The 22,093-nt window shown below is 44.8% G+C and overlaps 1 protein-coding gene across 3 annotated transcripts in view; it reads right to left on the bottom strand.

The window, feature by feature from the left end:
* The window catches only part of exd3 (exonuclease 3'-5' domain containing 3), a 49,302-nt gene that overhangs the window by 21,699 nt on the left and 5,510 nt on the right, over positions 1-22,093 (bottom strand). For all 3 annotated transcript variants that reach the window (XM_034297173.1, XM_010877369.5, XM_010877368.5), the window contains 15 exons: positions 21,126-21,287; positions 20,651-20,836; positions 20,223-20,276; positions 19,894-20,140; positions 19,599-19,672; positions 19,437-19,475; positions 19,152-19,318; positions 18,879-19,026; positions 18,563-18,764; positions 18,163-18,272; positions 17,071-17,248; positions 9,589-9,740; positions 8,996-9,214; positions 7,659-7,712; positions 7,438-7,569 (listed from right to left, as the gene is read on the bottom strand). In XM_034297173.1, coding sequence (XP_034153064.1) covers positions 7,438-7,569; positions 7,659-7,712; positions 8,996-9,214; positions 9,589-9,740; positions 17,071-17,248; positions 18,163-18,272; positions 18,563-18,764; positions 18,879-19,026; positions 19,152-19,318; positions 19,437-19,475; positions 19,599-19,672; positions 19,894-20,140; positions 20,223-20,276; positions 20,651-20,836; positions 21,126-21,287 — 2,124 coding nt within the window. The remainder of the gene's footprint in view (positions 1-7,437; positions 7,570-7,658; positions 7,713-8,995; positions 9,215-9,588; positions 9,741-17,070; positions 17,249-18,162; positions 18,273-18,562; positions 18,765-18,878; positions 19,027-19,151; positions 19,319-19,436; positions 19,476-19,598; positions 19,673-19,893; positions 20,141-20,222; positions 20,277-20,650; positions 20,837-21,125; positions 21,288-22,093) is intronic.

Here is a 22,093-nt window from a genome sequence, read left to right as displayed (position 1 = left end):
TTAAAAGTATCGGTCCTTGTTAGACTAAGTGACGTTATATATAATTGTAATTGCAAAGAATGTAAGGCATCTCCAGTGGCTTGGTTGGCTGATTTTGCAGGATGTTAAACTGTGGGGTTGGTGTGTAACACACACACACACACACACAGCTACCTACCAAGCTAGGTCTACATGACGAACTGTGTGTGTGTCAGCGATCGCTGGTGTTCCCTCTGTTCTTGGAACACACAAACAGAATAGTTACACACACAATATTCTCACACACACACACACACGCACTGCCCGCCTCTCGGGCGGGCACACAAAAATGGACCCCCTTGCGCCCCTCATTGGGCCCCCCCCCAACCCCGCCCCGCCAGAACAGTTTTCTACTCCGGAGAACATAAACAGCTCTGTCTGCACAGGGACAGTTCTCATGACATCACCGCTCAGCAAGAATGCTCCCTCTCTGGACTCGGTTCTGCTCTGTCAAAACCCTCAACGGCCAGATTAGGAGAAAGGAGGAAGAGTCCAGTCCAGCTATCTCTCACTCCCATATTCTCGCCATCTCCCCTCTCCTTCCGTCTCTGTCCACTCTTTCGTGTTATTCCAACGGTTTAGGGAAAAGAAAGGCAAAGCGGTTCCCAGCTTGTATTGTCACGCTCTCTCTTTCCCTTGCTTCCCCCCCCCAGTCTTTGTTATGCATCCCTCGTCTAACCCATACGTTGCTGGTTATCCTCTGTCCACCTTCTCCTTACACTTTTTCTTTTCTGAGCCTCTAATTTAGCTACTGGCCTCATTCTGGCTCTCAGGGAGACCTTTGGCCATTCAGACAACATGAGACCACATAACCATCACTATGGTTAATACAACACACACATGGAACAGTAGGTAAGAACAGAGTGGACAGGAGAGAGGTGTGACCGTTCTAAAAATGGACACAGAGCTTGACCAGTGGAGAGCTGAAAATAATCTCTCTTCATTACTGAGGGCATGAGAAGGAGTGTATGTCTGTGTGTGTACTATAAAGAGGTGATGGTGGCAGGGCGTGGGAGGGGGGGTGTAGGACAGGGGAAATTACGCACTACTTCATTGTATTGGTGTTTGGAGGAAAAGTCCCATTGAGGGACCCCCTCCCTCATCTAGCAGTCACACACACACACACACACACACTCGCCTGGACAGGCTATCGGACAAAGCAGGGGCAGGAAGTAGCTTGGCTTACAGACAATGGGACACATCAAACAGGCCTGGGCCCTTTAGCAGGCGGCCATGGAGTCTCTCTAACACACACACACACACACACGCCAGCCAGCCAGCCAATCAAAACACAGCGTACAAAAGCACAAACAGAGCAAGACAAACAGGACATTCCAACAGACGGGTGCTCCGGATTCCTTACCACGGCTAATCAGAGAGAGAGAGGGAGGGAGGGAGAGAGACTGACTGAGGGAGATAGAAAGAATGAGGGACAGAGGGAGAGAGCACGAGGGAGACCGAGACGGAGGGAGAGAGATAGAGCTGGAAGTCCCAGATTAGGGGTGAGGGAACGGGTGAGGAGTGTGAACAGGAAGTAGCAGCCAGATTATTAACTCGAAAATGATCCTCCACACCTTTAATGAAGTGTCCTTGAGCACGCCACCCCTGGGGTCCGTATGGTGCACGCACGCACGCACACACACACACATGAACACACACACACACACACAGGTGTTATCCTACTGCAATCCGGTCCAAAACGAGTGTGGGAAAAGTGTTATACAAAATCTGCTGACAGGCGGACAGCTCATCTTGTGGCTCATCCAGGGATGTCAACATCAGCCCTGTTTCTCTTCCTGAGACAGTGGTCTATTGTCTTGCTGGGCAGACAGACAGACCGACCTACCAACCGGCGGGCATTAAGACTTGTAGGCATATGGACAAAAAGACAGGCAGACAGAGCGCTAGGCAAACGCAAGCAGGACTACAGAGATAGACAGACAAACCGACAGGCACCCAGACCGGCAGGCATGAGAATCAGCTGGAACGTGGGAGCCTTAGACCCGGAGGATAAATGCACAGGTTCCATAACTGTCCTTCTAATGTGTTTTCCACAGTCATTCGCCACACACACACACACACACACACACACACACACAGCAGGGACATGCAGAGGACACGCACACCTTTTGGTTTTCCCACACACATACACCAGTCAGACACACATCAATCATCTGCAGTGCCCAATGTTTTCCTCAGTCCCAAGATGGTCTGTGCATGTGCGTGTGTACGTGTGGTTTTGTGGCTTCACTCCAAGCCCGGCTTTGTAACAGAAGACACGAACCCCTCGCCACACACAGTGTGAAATATTTGGGATGGTTTCCCTCAGAATGTCTTGGCGGGTCTGAGGAATGTCTCTGGCTCTTTGGCCCCCGGACCTCCTTCCCTCCACCCCTTCTCTTCGTCTTAAGAGCCGCGGAGGCACAACTCTGATCTCAGCCCTGCTTTTCCACACAGCACACTGAGAGAGTAAAAGGGGCCAACACATCCACCTCTTCGGCATATGGAAACACGCACAGAAACGAATCTGTGTGAAACAAACAGATGTCTGGAAATGTACTCAGAAGAACACAAGGTTTGAGTGTGAGAATTGGGCGTAAGTGTGTTGTACGGCTCAACCCAGACTTTGACACACAGATACACAATCTCAGACTGCCAGTAAAGGGTAAACCCCCCCAGAGTGAAGGGTAACCCCCCCCCCCCCAGAGTGAAGGGTAACCCCCCCCCCCCCAGAGTGAAGGGTAACTCAAAACGTGTTTCACCCTCTCGCATTCTTCCTTTTTTCTACTTTTTTTTCTCAGCCTGTCGCCTCCTTTGTAGATCAAAGCTCAAAGCGAAGTCCTCCAATCATCACCCCGTGCCTCCCTTTTACCCCCCCCTTCCTCTGTATCTGCCCACCCCAACACCACCCGCCCCGCTCCTTTTCGCACTCTCACCGTGTTACAGTTCCTGTCGCTCTCGTTTTCACTTCCTCCCTCTCGCTCTGGCTCTCGTGGGAACCTGAGCTCCGCGGTGGGTCTGGTCATCCCTTTCCTCCACTTGACCATCTGCAGCACTTCCCAAACGGCCCTGTTCCGAATGTAGCACCCTTATTATTTGAACTGCCTTCGGTCACATCCAGTGTGCTGGTGTAGGCAATCTGATGCCACGTCGGGACAGGGAGGGAGCCGGGGCAGGCTGTGGAGAAGGAGTTAGGGAGTGGAGGGGTCAGGGAGTGGCGGACTGTGAAGCCACTGGTCCACCAATCCCCTCCATGGAATTCGGGGAGAGGAAGAATACCAGGGATGAAATGACGATGTGAGACGCCAAGACTGAGTTCTAGATGGATCAGGTCCGCAGAGGTTGTAAGATAAGAAGCCCCGAGTGGGTGATGACTCGCGCCAAGAGGTTGTCTTCAAACGTGTGAGCTGACCACAGATGAACTGATCAGGTCCAATGGAAACTTTGTTGAAGGATGTTCCTATATACAGATGAACAGATTCACTGCTTAGTTACGTAAAGATGTAATGTTGTAAAAGTTATTGAACACAGTTCCTGCTAAGATCCTGAAAAACAAAGTTCATCAACATGGATGAACTGTAAAGTTAATTGAAAACTAGGCAGTATTACGTTAATTTCAGCAACAATGTGGAAGCAACTTGGGTTATCTACCTTGCACAGGGACAGAACTAAAGATGTTTCACAAATGCCAGCTCAGGGATTAGAACCAACAACCTTTCAATTTTGTTTCAACATTTCCAACACACTTGAGGACTAGCCCGCCCTGCCGCCCCACATTAACTTCACAGGGTTGGGTATTACGGAATTTAAAGTAGAGAACACGTTTCCAAATTTCACTGGTGGTGCGAAGACTGCAGTTGCGCAATATGACTGATTTAGGGCCAGAAATGTACAGCTCAACTCATGTCTGGAAGGGACTCCTATACAGAATCCCAGAAGATTTCCACGAGTAACCCGCCAGCCCATTTGGGAAAAGTCGGTTATCGTTGTGGTCTAGCCCACATATACAGAGACCAAAGGCAGACAGACTGAAGCAATTATCTGATCCAAGCACACATCGCCTTTCCCATTCACTGGGTTCATCTCAGAGAGACTACTGTTACAGATAGGGACCCCTTTCGGCCCCACATAATGGCTCGCAGGGTTGTTTCACACAGAAGTGTAGGATTGTTTGAACCGCTGAAGGCAGTCTGAGCTGGGGAGGGAATGAGCTCTGTGCTGTTGGGACTGTAGTGTAGGCATTAAGAGCAGCAAACGTCAATGCGTTTCCATCACACCCTCTTTAACCCGCTCTCACTCATTCTCTCTTTCTCGGACACGCAATAAAGTATACGGCCTCTCGCATTCCCTCGCACACAATAAAGACCCTCTCGTTCCCTCAAACAAAATGAAGTGGATATTCTCTGGTTCTTCCACGTAACGTGAACCAGCCAAAAGAGAGTGGAAATTAGTGAGACGGGTAAAGGAGCGAGACAGATCGGGAAGGAGGGGATTACCGCAGTAATGGCTGGGGTCTGTTCTCGGGCCGTGGTGGGGATGAGGGCCTGTTGGCTGGCAGTGGATGGGTTAACCATTGGCCGTGTGTATCAATGGGCCACACAGGGGGTTTAGAAGGGGGTCCAGTACCAGGAATGTCTTCTAGTGTCTTCTAGAGAGAGGGGCTTTCAGGGGTAAAGGGGGTGGAGGGGTAGAGGCTAGTCAAAAAGGACACCAATCCACAGTGCGCGCGTGTGTGTGTGTGTGTGTGTGTGTGTGTGTAAGAGACTGTGAATGTGTGTACTCAAATTGCCAGAAGACCAGATTGAGTTTTATACTATTTAAGTGAGGACCTCACATTGACAATAGAATTGTTTAGGCTTGGGTTTCAGTTTAGGTTAGAATAAGGATGTAGGGAAAATTGTTTTATTAAGGGTACTGAAATTCGGGTCATCACTACAGCTTCAATTCTGGGAATGTGTGTGTGACTGTGTGTGTGTGTGTGTGTGTAGAAGAGGAGGGCTGGAGGGGGGGTTGAGTTGAGGCTAGGCCTGGTCAAGAAAAAGACAGCCTTTTTAACCGCAAATCAAAGGACTTTACAATCAGATAACAAAGGGGTTAACTTTTCCTGGGTGGCCTTTCAACTCACCAGCGGTGGCCCTCCCCAGGGGTGCAGCGAGAGCCCACACACACCCACCCTTCCCAACATCAGCCCGCTGTCACACATTCCGTTACATGACCTCACTCATCTTTAATGCTTCGTTGTTTACCAAGAAGTTTTTTTTTCAAAGGCCGGCATTACTCAAGGAAATAAAAAGGCTAGAAGTGGATATATGATTGTCAGGGGAAGACAGCTGCTCACTTGGCTTAGCTTGTGACTTTGGTTTGGCATTGCAGCTTTTTGGGGGGAAACCGCAAGTATTGCTGTTTTGTTATGATAGAAAAAGCATAGATAGAAAACACATTTCTGACCACAAATGATGTACGGGGTGGAACAAGCAGTGTGGTCAGAGAACCGACCATTTGAGGCAAACACACTTGGCCTGAGACAAATGGTGGCAGGAGGCCCAGAGGGAAATGTTTGACCAGTGGTCAGTAACCACCAGTGCAAACGGGTACAGGTGGTCATAAAACCAGTTGAGACATTTGGGACGGGAGGAGGGCCAGGACAACGCTCCTATCGGATAGACACAATAACTGACAAACAGACAGGCCGACCAATCAACAGATAAATCAAGAGGCTTTCCCTAGGCTGAGTTATTTAAGGAACAAGATCCTAGCTGACTGGCCTCGTCTACAAACATTGGCAATGATAATATTTTCTTTATTTTGTAGCGTGTACAGAGAAAACAACAATTCAAGACATTATCTCATTTCCAAAAGAATATTTGTAGGTAATACTTATGGATCCAGCCACAAAGAATAGCTTCTGTGGTTTTAGGTTAAACAAACATGACTACATGTGGTATGACTAAAACAAAACAATGTCTGGAGGCTGGTTTTACAAAATGCATTTACCAGGATTTTCATTTCCTTGGATAGGAATACATAAAAATAGAACAAATACAACAGTAATGCCAATTCAAAGACTTGTCAATTCCATTTCTAAGCAACCGAACCCATGTGAAACGGGAAATCAATGTAAATAAATGCATGTAAAAACCAAAACAACTGAGCAAACGGCACCTGAACATCGACCCAGTTATTTGTATCCATTGTCTACCTCCTCCATTTCCTCGCCTTTCTCTGACTACTTGCTCTTCTGCCTTCCCCCCATCAATCTCTAGCTGTGTTTTGGGCCTGCATATTTCTGCTCTGCATTGGTCTCCCTCACGCCGTCCTCCTCCACTTCTTTCTGTGGCGGGCCTCTCAGCTCTATCTGTCCGTCCTGCCGGTTCCCAGCAGTCTACTCCTGTTTACGGCGTACAGTGGAGATCCCATTGTTCCAGTGATTACCATGGTGGGCACTTCAAACATTATGATTCACAGGAAACTGGTCCCCAGCGCGGCTCTATCTCCCTGCTACTTCCTGACACACACTCAGCCCCGTTCCGCCATTCCATTCCCGTTCCGTTTGTCTCACAGATACGGCACGGGACATCCTCCTTGATGGACAAGCAGTTAAATGCCCTGACAAATAAATGCCATGACACACCAGGCCAAAGGCTGTGCACAAGGAAGGTGCCCAGGCAGACACGTCATGCCAAAGGCCGTACTCGAGGAACATACCCGGGGCCGAAAATACATCTGAACTTAACAAGCTTGAGCTCTTATGCTTTTTTGTACACAGCACCATTAGAATCTCACACCTATTCGTTCCAGTGCCTTGGCATTTACATTTGATTAAGTTAGCAGATGCTGCAGTAGGGAGTGCAGGCATTTTGTTTTTCATGTACTGACCCCCACCCCCCCTGCCCCCATGGGAATCGAACCCATGACCGTATCATAGTTAGCGCCCAACACTACCATCTGAGCTTCGTGGGACTGTTTATCAAGTAACCCTGAGAGTATTTTTGATGACAGGCTACTCAACCACCACGTTCCCATCATGATATCAGGAAATCAGCTGAGCATTTGATTTAATAATCCCCTAAAGATTAATATCGTCAGAGTGAAACCAAAACTTTTCTACTATCCATGAGAAATGTACTCTGAGCATATCCACCCCTATGACATGACAAGATATACTTCACAAATCTGTGGAAATAATGTTGTCTCCTTTTTTACCATACACACCATATACTGGGGCAGAGGCCACCCGCGGATCCTAAAGTGCGGATTGCGGCATTCAATTCCTTGCTTGGCAGGTGGCATTGATGCCAGCGACTCGTTTGTACCACGATGGCAGTAGGATTCGAACCTGCAACCCTCTGGTTGCGGGCCTTCTTCTCTAACCTCAAGGCCAGTGGCGCCCCTGACTCTGGAAGCGGCTCTCGGACTGACCTGACAGCGGCTGAATATGTCCGACTGCGTTGGCTGGACGTTGAAGTGTCTGAGGACTCTTACTGCCTGGTCTCGGGCCTTCTCAGAACAGTCCAATGCAATGCAGCGGCCTTCTCCCACCTGGGACTTAAGCTAGTAAAGAGCACAGAAAACACTGAGGAAAACTTCTGAGCATTCTCACACATTGACAACATGCACTGTAAAACAAGGCCCATTCTTACAGTTTGGTAGGGTTGACCACAGGTCAGTATGACTCGTCCCTCTTCCTGGGCCAGCTGTGAAACAGAGGGAAAAAGAGTCATCCTACAACTGTCTATTCACACTGCATAAATTGCTGTGAAAACAATTTCATTTAAATAACAATTACATATGGAAATAAACGTTTTAATTTACACTGTGTAAAGCAAACAAAGCTTGGCGATAAGCTTAAAACATATGTACACAGCGCCTTGCCCAGTGTTGCCAGATGGGGAGTTTCCCACCCAACTGGGCTATTTGGAATGACAGTGTGAGGGTAAAAATGGCCTTGGGAGGGTTGATTTACAGATAGGGTTGTATAAAAAAATAGCGTTTGTGCATTTATTTATTTTTTGGAGTCCACGGGGATTGAGTTGTATACTGTCAATGGAATCTGGCAACCCTGGCCTTGCCCTGTCAAAATACTACCTGTTGCTCTCGATAGTTGGCATCTTTAGTTAGTTATACGTGTACTTATTTTCATGAACTAAAGTTTAATCTCAACAAATGTATATAAATCAATCCTATGAATATCGAAAATGACTGCAGTGTCATTATTTTCAGGCTGGTAACAAGCAAAACTAATGCTAGCTATCCCACATATTATAGTTCACAATAATCTTTAAGAGACTTCTGTTATTTGACACGAAAAAGACAGCAACAAAATGACATTCCATAGCTACAATGGTTTTTGGACCAATGGTCTGAGTAAACATGATTCGGGATAAACTGTGCTGCACACAATATTGAATATGGAATGTCACATGACTTTGAGTATGATACACCATAAGCTGAACCTAGCTGTTGCACTAGTTTTTATAAATTATCTTACTGTCAGCTGTTGCATCTTATCAGTAGTAGCTATTCTTAAGAAAACATTTTTCGGAGTCTGCATTTTGCCTACACCTTTATGAAGCAATCTGTTTTGTCACGGAGAGTTAGCCATCTCGGCTACTTGTCAGGTTTGACCAGGTTTGGGAAACCCTGAATTAGCGCCTTGGTCAGATTAGTGATTTTCATGCTCACACTGCCTAATTCTCAGCAGGGAACGCTATGTTTATCATCAGTTTTGCGCAAGATATAACCTCTCGCTCTTGCTGACTTATACTTCCAATTTCTTCTCCCGTTTTCTTAGAACTGGAGTCTAGCGACTAGAGACTCAACGGGACCAGATGTTATGCGGTAGACGCTAGTCGTCTCCCCACTGTATATCCAACGCAATTCTTGCAACGTCTCATTTATCTCAATAAAACACTTGAGGAGTGAAAAAGATGTCCACCTCAACTGAGTGTGTGTCTGTGAGTGCATTCTTCCAACCAACCTGCGCAGCCACTCTGTGGTCGTCGTCGTTTGCCAACATCAGGACGTCTACCCCCAGACAGCGCAGGTAGCGGCCCAGACCTTGAAGCATGTTGTCGCAGACCACGCGCAACTGCTGGGGGGACACAGGGGGACACTGGCTGTCTACCCCGCGATGGGGGCTCTTTTCCGGGCCTAAAGTCGGAGTTGGAGCTGAGGCCTTCGAGTCATCCTGGTGCTCCTGATAACACAAAGAGATCAACCATTTCAAATTTCATTACAAACGACCAGGTTACCAAACAATGTACGGGACCAACATAAGGACTTTGTAACACAGTCCTAAGCTTCACAGAACACATACACAGACAGAAGGCTCCTACGGCTTGGCTGAACACAGCCCATACGGCAGAGTCAGACAGAAGCACGTGGCTGTGTAAACTTCTGGTGAACTGTGTTGCAACTGAAAAAACTATATTTCCCCAGGCAAGGGAGAGTTTAATCTCTCGCCAAATCTCATGATGACTTGACAATAAAAAAAACGTCAGCCGCGACCTCCCCCGGCTGACCCTAACAAAAACAAAAGACGTTGGGTGTGCGGAGGTGTAGTGCTCTGACCCCTCGGCGCTTGGTCTGCTTTCTCCTCTCCTCTTTCTTCTTCTTCTCTGTCTGAACGGCAGAGATGGAGCGGAGATCCGGGGGCAGCCCGAAGCACGCTGGGTCCTGGGAGAGGGCTGAGTAGATGTCCAGCAGACAGTATGCGTCGACAGCTGGAGTGCGACAGAAAGCGAGAGAGATTAGAGTGGACGGGTGTGGGCACTGCAGGATGAGGGAAAGCGCATGAAGGGCCTTCTACAATTTCAACAGAAAAACGTAAAATACTTCGATCCATAATGATACTGCATGCAGAAATGTATACCAGTATTTTCTGACTACAACGCAAGAACCACTAATTACCAAAATCAGCTGTTCAATTTCAGTCAACTACAGGAAAGAGATTGTAAAACCTACGTCTACAGAGAGATGAACCTCAAAAACAACTTCCTCAGTCTGTGGTTTCTTTTGGGGATGTGATCCAAACAACATTGTAAACATCACAGATTGTCATAATTGTATTCATTTTCCCCTGTCATTTACATCCCTGTTTCCAAGAAAGCTGGGACGCTGTGTAAAATGAAAAAATAACCAGAATGCAATGATGTGCAAATAATTTAAACCCTATATTTAATATAAAATACTACAAAGATAGGATATTAAATGTTTCTTGAAAAATAAGTGCCCTATCTGAATTTGATGCCAGCAACATGTTTAAAAAAAGCTGGGACAGGGGCAACAAAAGACTGGAAAAGTTGTGTAATGCTATAAGAAAATCTGGTGGAAAATCTCACAACATATTAGGTTAATTGGCAACAGGTCAGTAACATGATTGGGAATTAAAAGAACATCCCAGAGAGGATGAATCTTTCAGAAGAAAAGATGGGGAGGGGTTCAGCACACTGTGAAAGACCGCACAGGCAAAGAGTTCAACAATTTAAGAATAACGTTTCTCAACGTAAAAGGCCTGCAATGAGTTTGGGGATCTCATCATCTAAGGTACATAATATCATTAAAAGATTCAGAGAATCTGGAGAAATCACTGTATGAAAAGGACAAGGCTGAAAGCTAATATTGGATGGCTGTGATCTTTCGGGCTCCTAAGTTCAAAGTTTATTAATCAAATGCAAAGAATAAAACAGCTTCATTCTGAACAATGACATTTTTGTGACATGGCACACGACATCTACGTAGTACGAATTAAGAAATATATGAAGTAAAAGTATAGCAATAATATACATAGCAATGTTAACTAGCCGCAATTTTAAAGTGTGTAGACAATATAGTATTGAGTATTATAAATATGTGTGATATACCTATGAATGGTACATACAAAATAATATTCTAATGTCCACTGAATGTACATGGAAAGACATCACAGCATTTGGAATGTCCATGTGTGATAAACATGATCATAGACCAGTGTTGTTGGTTGAAGAGCCTTATGGCCATAAGGAAAAAAATGTTTGTTAATCTGGAAGTGCGTGCCCTGACGCTCTAGTAGCGCCTATCAGACGGCAGCAATGTGACTGTAGTCTTTGATGATCAATAAACAGTGCTGCACACATGGTCAATGATCAATGGTGCACCTGTAGAAGTTGGTGAGAGTTTTTTCAGGCATGCCAAACTTCTTGAGTGTCCTCAGGAATTATAGTGGTTTTTGGGCAGTTTTCACTACCGAGTTCGATTGACTGAACCAAGCGCATGGAATTACATTAGCTGGCAAATGCCCAGATGTAGATGTCAAGCAGATGAAAATAATGGATTAATAGCATATTAAATAGCCTAATATTGTGTGACCTATATGATCCTCCGCTTGCTCTTGCAGTAAGAAATTACTGAGTGTTTGGTCACGTGAATAAATGTGGCGCCAGATTCAAAAGCCACACACTCCCACAGCAGCTCCAGTATACCACTCTGAAATGTCAAAGGCGAAGCAGACATCCCCGGGCCCAGTTTAAAAAACAAGAAAATTAACCAGGCAAGCCTAGTTCAGCCGGCTTGCAATTAAAAGGGATGAATGTTGTTTCCCGCTCTGGATTCGAACGTGGGTCTTGTGTGAGAAGCCGTGTCTTTAACCACATCACCACAAAGCTATACATATGCCATGTGTCGGTATAGCATCTCGACATTAGATCATTTTGTCATGCATTAACATCACGCCGAGTTTGAATATTTAGCTAGACATTGTGAGACATTTTGTAATGTCATGCCAAATATTGGCTCATTTTGGATTTCATGAGAGCTACACATTCCAAAAAAGTTGGGACAGGTAGCAATAAGAGGTCGGAAAAGTAAAATGTACAGATAAGGAACAGCTGCAGGACCAATTTGCAACTTATTATGTCAATTGGCAACATGATTGGGTATAAAATCATGTTGCCAATTGAGTGGCAGTGTCTCTCAGAAGTCAAGACGGGCAGAGGATCACCAAGTCCCCCAATGCTGCCGTGAAAAATAGTGGAGCAAAATCAGAAAAGAGTTTCTCAGAGAAAAATTGCAAAGAGTTTCAAGTTATCATCATCTACAGTGCATAATATCATCCAAAGATTCAGAGAATCTGGAACAATCTCTGTGCGTAGGGGGTCAAGGCCGGAAAACCATACTGGATGCCCGTGATCTTCGGGCCCTCAGACGGCACTGCATCACATACAGGAATGATACTGTAATGGAAATCACAACATGGGCTCAGGAATACTTCCAGAAAACATTGTTGGTGAACACAATCCACCGTGCCATTCGCCGTTGCTGGCTAAAACTCCATAGGTCAAAAAATAAGCCGTATCTAAACAGGATCCAGAAGCGCAGGCGTTTTCTCTGGGCCAAGGATTATTTAAAATGGACTGTGGCAAAGTGGAAAAGTGTTCTGTGGTCAGACGATTCAAAATTTGAAGTTCATTTTGGAAAACTGGGACGCCATGTCATCTGGACTAAAGAGGACAAGGACAACCCAAGTTGTTAGCAGCGCTCAGTTCAGAAGCCTGCATCTCTGATGGTATGGGGTTGCATGAGTGCGTGTGGCATGGGCAGCCTACACAACTGGAAAGGCACCATCAATGCTGACAGTTATATCCAAGTTCTAGAACAACATATGCTCCCATCCAGACGTCGTCTCTTTCAGGGAAGACCTTGCATTTTCCAACATGACAATGCCAGACCACATACTGCATCAATTACAATGTCATGGCTGCATAGAAGAAGGATCCGGGTACTGAAATGGCCAGCCTGCAGTCCAGATCTTTCACCCATAGAAAACATTTGGCGCATCATAAAGAGGAAGGTGCGACAAAGAAGAACTAAGACAGTTGAGCAACTAGAAGCCTGTATTAGACAAGAATGGGACGACATTCCTATTCATAAACTTGAGCAACTTGTCTCCTCTTGTCTCCCAGACGTTTGCAGTCTGTTAGAAAAAGAAGAGGGGATGCCACACAGTGGTAAACATGGCCTTGTCCCAACTTTTTTGAGATGTGTTGATGCCATGAAATTTAAAATCAACTTATTTTCCCCTTAAAGTGAAATCTTATCTCAGTTTGAACATTTGATATGTCATCTATGTTGTATTCTGAATAAAATATAGAAATTTGAAACTTCCACATCATTGCATTCTGTTTTTATTCACAATTGTACAGTGTCCCAACTTTTTGGGAATCAGGTTTGTATATCCACCCTTTGTACTACTGGAATCTGTAACTGCCTTATAAGTCTGATTAGGTTTTCAGTTTCAGTTGTCCACAGGTACATGTCATTGATGCTATTCCTGTATTTCATTTGCACATGCCGACTTGCACCTTAAACTTATGCTACTTTTGGTTAGACATTGCAAAACAATTCTAATCTAGATTTAAACATACTGAAATTTAGAAGCAAACAAGTTTCAGTAAATGATCTGACATCCTATGAAAACGGACATAATTCGCATGGTAGGCAATTTGTTCAGATGTTTCTAACATCGGCTTCAAAATCCCTTATTCAGACTGGAAACATGATTTTGGAATCAAAATATTGTGTAAAAAGATAGTTGTCTATAAAGATAATTGCAATCTGGCTCAAATGATTTACAAAATCAATTATGCAAGAACTGAGACAGCCCTAGGTGTAGCCTAATGTTCAGTTCCCAAAGATTGTGAAGAGTTCATTCTGTTGACTAATTTAAATATAAAACATTTGTTGGATCATAGTTTGTGTTTTATTGCTGTTTAAATGTAGGCTCTTATATGGCTATTTAAAACATATGTCCGGTAGATTTTCTATATGGCCAGAATGTTTCACATTTTAATGGCAATATTGGCCGTCAAAAGAAAGGTATAGTGTAAACTCTGACCAAGTGAGGTAATCTTTGATGAACACACCGAGGATCTTGAAGTCGGAGACTCTCCTCAGTTCAATACCATTGATGCGTATGGGGTCATGACCCCCATCTGCCACTTCCTGAAGTCCAAGATCATCTCCTTTGTCTTGCAGACGTTGCCAGAGGGGTTGTAGTCCTGGAAACATGTAGCCAGGTTCTTTACCTCCTCTCTGTAACCGGTATCACCATTGTTGGAGATGAGACCCAGGAAGGTTGTGCAAATTTAAGGATGACGTTGAAGCTGTGTGTGGCCACGCAGTCATGCGTGAACAGGGAGTACAGGAGGGGACTGAGTAGGCAACCCTGGTGGGCTCCGGTGCTCAGGGTCAGTGCAGAGGAGGTGAGGTTGCCCATTCTCACCACATGGGGCCTGCCCGTAAGGAGGTCCTGGATCCAACTGCAGAGGGAGGTGTTAAGTCCCAGGGTCTTGAGCTTAGGAAAAAGCTTAGTGGGCACAATAATGTTGAATGCAAAGCTGTAGCCCACGAACAGCATCCTCACATATGTGTTGCCTTTTTCCAGGTGGGAGAGGGCGGTGTGTGTCGTCAGAGCGATGGCATTGCCCACAGATCTATTGAGGTGGTATACCTAGGTGTCCAAGGTGTCAGGAAGGGTGGAGCAGATATGAGTTCTGACCAGCCACTCAAAGCACTTCATGATGGTGGAGGTCAGTGCTACAGGGTGGTAGTTGTTCAGGCAGGTGATGCAAGGTTTCTTTGGTACAGGGACAATGGTGGTCTGTTTGAAGCAGGTGAGAACTACAGACAGAGTAGCACCCCCGGAGGACACGGCCTGGAATGCCACCTGGCCCTCTTGACTTCAGAGAGTTTACTCTTTTATAAACTCTCCTCACTTCAGCCGTGGTTAGATACAGAGTATAGCAATCCTGGTCCTCAGCAAGCCTTGGTGTTGGTCACCTCAAACCGTGCATATAAGGTGTTGAGCTCGTTGGGTAGAGAGGCAGCAGGATGGGCATCATTGCTGTTTCTCCCTTTATAGTCTGTGATGCGTTGCAGTCCACACCACATGCGTCTCAGGTCAGAGCTATGGTTGTTAGACTCCAACTTATCCTTGTAGTCTCTTTTGGCAGCTCTGATGGCCTTCCGTAGGTCATATCTGGACCTCCTCAGAGTCTCCAGAACTGTGCACTGAGCTTAGGCGTCACTGCATCAACAACAGACACAATTCTGTAGTGGATCACTGCATGTGCTCGGAATCATTTCTGAAAACCATTGTCTGTGAACAGAGTACATGCATCCACAAATGCAAGTTCAATCTCTACCATGCAAAGAAACAAAACAAGATCTAGAGACGCCGCCGCATTTTCTAGGCCCGAGCTCATTTAAGATGGACTGAAGCGAAGTGGAAAATTGTCCTCTGGTCTGACCAATCAAAATGTGAAATTATTTTTCAGAATCATGGACGCAGCATCCTCTCTGGACAAGAAAGAGAGGAACCATCCGGCTTGTTATCAGCGCACAGTTCAAAAGCCAGCATCCATGATGGTGGGGGGTGCATTAGTGCACATGGCATGGCTGACTTGCATATCGGTGAAGGCACCATTAATGCTGAACAATATATACAGGTTTTGGAGTAACATATGCTGCCATCCAGACAACGTCCTTTTCAGGGAAGCCCTTGCTTATTTCAGGAAGACAATGCCAGACCACGTTCTGCACGTATTAGCCCAGACCGGTCACCCATTGAAAACATTTGCCGTATTATGAAACAAAGAGTATGACACTGGAGACCCTGAACTGTTAAGAAGCTGCAATCCTGTATCAAGCAAGAATGGGAAAACGTTTCACTTTCAAAACTACAGCAATTGGTCTCCTCAGTTCCCAAACACTTACAGAGTATTGTTAAAAGAAGAGGTGATGCAACACAGTGGTAAACATGTCCCTGTCCCAACTTTATTTGAAAAGATTGTTGCTGGCATCAAATTCAAGATGGGCATCTATTTTTCTTTGTACTGTTTTCAATTGAATAAAGGGATAAATCATTTGCACATCACTGCATTCTGTTTGTTTTTTTGCATTTAATGCAGCATCCCAACTTTTTTTGCAGCAGGGTTGTATATTCATATATCAATTTGTATTCAACATCTATATCAATTTGCACATTCTAACAACTCCACATAGATAATAATTAAGGGTGTTACATTTTGCCCAAGTTTTATCAAAGCTTATCTGTCATGTTGTAGTCTACTGGAATGCCAAAACTATGTCTAACTGAAGGATTTGACAATGTGGGTTTCTGTATACCACCACCCGCCATTGTGGAACTGTTCCTTGTCGGGTTCAGCTCACAAAAGAAAAGCGCCAATAACTATTATTTTGATTTCACTTCTCTTATTTATTATCTTGCTTCTATGAAGAACTTGTTGTAAACAGATGTTTCCCATGCCAATAAAAACCTTCAAACTTAAACTGAATGAAGTGTGACAAAAAAAGAGAGAAATACCTAGATAAAGAGAGGGGGTGTGAGAGAATGGAGGGTGAGAAGGAAGGCGTGAGAAAAAACACTGGAAAACTAGAGATGTGTAGATAAGACAGACATAAAGATAAGACGGAGAACATCAAAGGACAGAGAGATTGCATCGTCTGTCCTTGCCTTGCCTCGGCTCGGAGACAGACAGCATTTCAATGTCTACACAGGGATACTACAGAACTGAGTAATACAGATCCTCTATCTTAATTTGAGCCAAATCCCTGGAGCAGGAAAATAAGCCTGCAGCCACTGAAAATGTGAATTGTGTGCATTATAATCAATGGTCATTGTCAATACATTTTTCATTAGGTCAAAAAGAACAAACAAATGAAAAAAGGAAATACATTTTCAGAAACTTTTTTTTTACTGCTGTTAAGGTACATTCTCAGCCACAAAACAGGAATCAAATGAACATCCTATATCTGTATAAAGGCTGTAGATTCTAACGTGACAGTAATTTGTATGTAATGACATTGGAACGAGGCTCGGGTTCAGGTCACTGCAATGGCAGTTGCAGGAATTTGCATGATTACATTCCGGAGTACTTAGAGAATCCCAAAGAAACCGAAGGTAGCCATGCTTGCGTGTGCGTGTGTCTGTGTGGAGTGTGTATCCATGTATCACAGTTAGAGATAACGTGTGTTTTGTGTTGTGTGTCAGTGTACCTGCATAGCGTAGCTGACTTGTTCTCAGTGGTCGTCTCTCCCAGTTCGACAGCTGTTCCATCTTATCCAACGGTCGTCCCAGAACCTGCTGGACCAGTAGGCTGAGACCCTTCTCGGCCGGGCCCTCCCCGACTAACACCCCACGGGGACCACCGCGACTGCTAGCACTGCGTTGAATCTGGCATGGGGATTCAACCCACATGGGAATGTTTCAACATCATCGAAAATTACAGGTCCTATTCTCACCTCATCTTTAAATCAATTATTGTAGTTTTAACATTTTTATTTAGTTTTGAATGTATAGCATCCAGATGGAGTGGCAAGCAACCAAAATAATTGAATTTACCCGTGTACCTTCCGCAATCATGTAGTAAATCCAATCAGCAAATGTATAATTTATTTTCATCTGACCGGCGAAGATAGTTTTAATTTTGCTAGCAAACATTTTAGAGAGCTAAATCAATTTCAAACCACCATTCTTGGATCCCTGCGTGTGCTAGCTGGAAACAAGACTTTTGTTTTTATAAAAGATATTTGACTGTAAGCTATTTACTTAACTCACAACTCATGGACATTTAGGTTAGTGAGTCTGCTAATTATGTGACATGAATATCACAATTCATGTCACCTTATTGTAACTACAAAGGCTGTCTCTTCTTAGATTTACACAAAAAACCTTGCGAGATATGCAAGAAGTTCACAGGCTGGGCTGAGGCAAGTAAAACGATTACCTATATGTTAAACTTGGGGATTATATATTTGCAGGTCAAGGCCCAACTGAAAACTCTCCACGGACCAGTACTGGTACAGAATGAAGTCCATGGCCCAGTGGTTGAGAGACCCTGGACTAAAAGACAGCAACCACACTAGCCCAGTGATTGTCAAACCTCTCCAGAGGACACCCAGTCATAGGTGTATTAGATGTATTCCAGAATTAGCACACCCTAATTCACTTGTCAACTGACCATCAAGCCTTAATCTGCTTCATTCAGATGAGCTAGTTCAGGGCTACAACAAAACTGTGAGATGAATGGAGGTCCAAATGAGAGGTTTGAGAACTACTGGGCAAACCTGAGTTCAGCTTCACTGTACCTTTTGGTGAACGGGAAGCAGATCCAACAGTCCTTCTATCTTTAGAGATTCTTTAGAGAACTGGGGCCATGTAGCCAGAAGACACTTCAGGTCTCCAGCCATCCCATAACCTGGACAGAGAGAGGGAATACTGACCTTCAAATACAGTTTGTTCATTTTCAACTATTTGAGCATTTAATGGACGCCTGTCTTAGGTGCACTGAGCGCGTTTGGGAGCATTCCATTTGTGGAATTGGTGCTCGACGAGCAAAGCCACAAGGAGCAAGCCACCAGTGGAACAAACTGGAAATTGATTCTTATTGTCATTTAGTAATGATAAAACCAGACATGAGATAATAGTAATTCAAGCAAAAAAAAAAGAAGACAAAAAAATCCCCACAAAACAACCCAAGGAACTCACCAAGCTTCAGGACTGTGGGGTCAGAGAAGAGACCCCTGATGAAGGCCACCATGTCAACGTGTTGGGAGAACCCGGGGGTGCACAGGTCCAACAGGAAGACCTGTCCTGATACCGCCAGCTGGATCAGAGAGACCTGCTGCTGGGGAGACACAGCACCGAACCTGGCCTGCCACTCCATGTCCACACCGACCACAGAACCGGGCTGGAGGAGAACCGAATGGAGAAGGGGGTGCAGGGCAGGAAAAATGAATAGAAGAATGTGCTTTTACCTTCCAGTAGTGACTGACTGACAGACAATCAGCTGACTGTTTGACACCTGTAGCACAGTCTTTATGCAGCACTGCAGCTCCTCCGGCGTCTTCAGTAAGTGGACGTGCTCCCTGGTGATCGGCAGCTGGTAGAACCTGTCTTGGTGGGATTTGGGCGGGTCCCACGTCTCCGCACTGCAGCCTTTACCCACCTCTCTTAGGACGCGACAGGAAGGAATGAGAGCGCGTGTAAACGCTGACCACACACAAGGGCTGATCGATTGTTTGACTGATTGACGTTTACGGCCCGTCACGAGGACACTCCTTCAACGGTCCCCTACCTCAACGATGGCGGCAGGCTCTGCATTGTGTTCCAAACCCGGAAGGGCAGTCGGTCTTTGGGGAGGCCGTAGCGTATTGACCACTGGGCAGCGTTCACCAAACTGTCATATCTGACCACCAGCTCCACCAACTGAATCTGCAGCTCGGGATCATCTGCTACTGTGGACTGACCAGACCAACCAAAAGTAGGATCACGTGCATCGAAGGCAGTGCTTTGGAATACGTTCCAGGACAAAGTCGGCCTTAAAACGTTCTTAAAGATTAGGAATGGTTTTAAATGGTACCTGTACATGGTCGTACCAGTTCTCCTCAGTCATACCCTTCTGAAAGACAGAGGGGGCCGAGTCATTTGAACTGGCCGTGAAGCAGAGAGCTCAGGAAACATGACCACAAAACTCTCATTCAAGTCAATGGTGAGTAGCAGTAGTTCAAAAAGGTGTACGTACCTCCACAAAACGTTTGTACATGAGGAACCGCAGGGAGTCTGACCGACGCTTGTACACTGCGTTAGGACACAGGCCTGCAAAGCAAATCATTCAATCTGTAGATCAGCCACCCTGAGGACTCTGGGGTAAATGGGACTAAATGTTATAAGCATGTTGAAATGTATTTACATGTCTAACACATTTGGAAATGCATTTGTAATATATTTTTTTTATTTTAATTTTTTGTCCCAAAAAACGTCACAGGTTATTTTAAACGTTGTCGTTTATTTTCTCTCTGGTGTGGGCAAACACCCACCTGGGTTGATGTTAAATTTCTCCATTAACCGAAACACTTGCTTGCTGAGCATCTTTGGCTGGATTTGGTCTTTTTGATGTTTGGAGAGGGACAGACGGGGGAACTGCCTGCAGAGTTGTTCCACACTGAAGTTGGGGTGACACCAGGAGTCAAGCAGTGTTACCATGTGTTCCTCCATTTCCGGGTGACCGCTCACATATGACTCGGCTATAGGAAGTTTGTCCTGGAGGATCAGGGGCACACACATCTGCAAAACAATGTGGTTAGGGTTTAGTCAGCCCCCACAAACACGCACACAAACACAATTTAGCTAATACTGAAACTCTCACCTCCTCCATATCCACTTCTTTCTGAAACTCCAGTTTCATACTTAGCAGCGCCGCCTTCAACAAACAAAAACATTGATCTCAACAGGACTGTAGCAGCTCAAAACAGTCTCTTTCATTGAGCTAATAGATATTTTTCTAATTCTATCAGGACCCATTTGATTTTCAACCAATCTAACGGCACACAAACACACACACACACACAATACTACACTATTAAAATTAGTATTTTCCCTAAGCAAAAATAATATAATCCTAACCTTCAATCTAAAAATAACATTAACGCCTAACACCCAAATCAATTAAAATGAACCCAAAGCCAAAACAGTCTGCACATGTTCTGCACTTTCCCCAATTTACCATGGGTCATTATACTTTAGTTTCTGTTTTTCACAATACAGTAATACAATTAGACGAGTACACAGACACACCTCCCTATAGCAGTTGAGCGACTGCAGTCTGCTTATATGTAGTCTCAAGATGTTCCGGTCTAGGGTGCCCAGTTGGTAAATGTTTATGAGAGGATCCATAAAGGTGGGCTGAGCATCTGTGAGGAGGCTGAGGGCACGGCGCTGAAGCCCCAGTTTAGAGGCCTCCGGGACGGACTGGAGAGTCACCTGAGATGGGAGATTAAGTAATTTTTTTTTTATTTTGACTGATTTTAATGCTACTTCATCACAGTGTAAGAACAAATGTAGACTTTATATAATAATTATATTGAAGATATATATAGAAAAAACACTGAGATGTCTACATTTTCATACAGGCACAAAGTGTGAATTGAACCCACAATTCTAGCATTGGAAGCGCCATGCTAAGTGAGTGGTTCTTTCCAAGCACCCTTTCCGTAAATTTCTACAGAAAAGCATTGTGCTAATGCCGTCGTCCTGCTTCACTAAGACTGACCTTAGGGTTGGAGCGTCTCCAGTTCCCAAACTCCATGAGTATGCCGTGGCCCATGGTGTTGGCCTTGCCTTTCTGCCTGCCAGGACAGCCCTCCAGGACACACAGCAGATCCTCTAATGGACGCTGGAAGTTTGAGAAGCCTTTGGAAGCTGCGGCTCGCAGCTACAATGACATGGGGTGGAGCGTTAGTTATCAGGGAGATATGCTCTCTGGATGCACATTGAACACCTGCCAATAAATACATCTGAAAAGAAAGGTCCAAGAGAGAGAGACAGCAGCCCTTCATCTGAGTCCTGACGTCTACCTTAAAAGATGTATGTATTGAAATTTAAATGTTTAAAGCATTATCAGGCATTTAATGCTGCAACTATACTAATGAGTACACCACTTGAAAAGTTGTCTTTTTATTTAATTTTTACATGTGGACAAAACACATGGATATCTGCTCTAAATTCGAAACACATTCATTGATAAACATAACCCAATTTATGCAATTAAAATAAACAAAAATAACATTTCCATTGGTGTAAAAAGGTTATTCAACTCCTACATTTACCATTTAATATAAACAATTATTTGACAACCTTTAGAGAGTAACTTGGTAGGGTCCAGGCCTCCATAAAGATTAGACACCTGGTCTGGTATGGTCTTAACCATATGAGTGTGTGGTAAAACATCATACTGAATCAAAACACCAATCCAAACTATTTTTGTTACTTGCAAGTAATTTTCTTATGGCACATTTATCACATTTTGAGAAAGAGCCAAAAACATCCTCTGTTGGAATTACATGTCAATATTTCCCAATGTGTAAAAAGATCCGTACCCAGACTTTACGACCCCCTATGTAGACTTTACTATGGCTAGTACACTAATGAACCAAAACACTGATCACTCACAGGTGAAGCGAATAACGTTGATCATCTCCTAACAAGGACACATGTCAAGGTCTGGGTAGATTAGATGGT

This window comes from Esox lucius, chromosome 14 (assembly GCF_011004845.1).
Source record: "Esox lucius isolate fEsoLuc1 chromosome 14, fEsoLuc1.pri, whole genome shotgun sequence".
In the NCBI taxonomy this organism is placed as follows: domain Eukaryota; kingdom Metazoa; phylum Chordata; class Actinopteri; order Esociformes; family Esocidae; genus Esox; species Esox lucius.
Note: the sequence above shows the minus strand (reverse complement) of the source record. Positions and strands in the feature narration are given on the sequence as shown.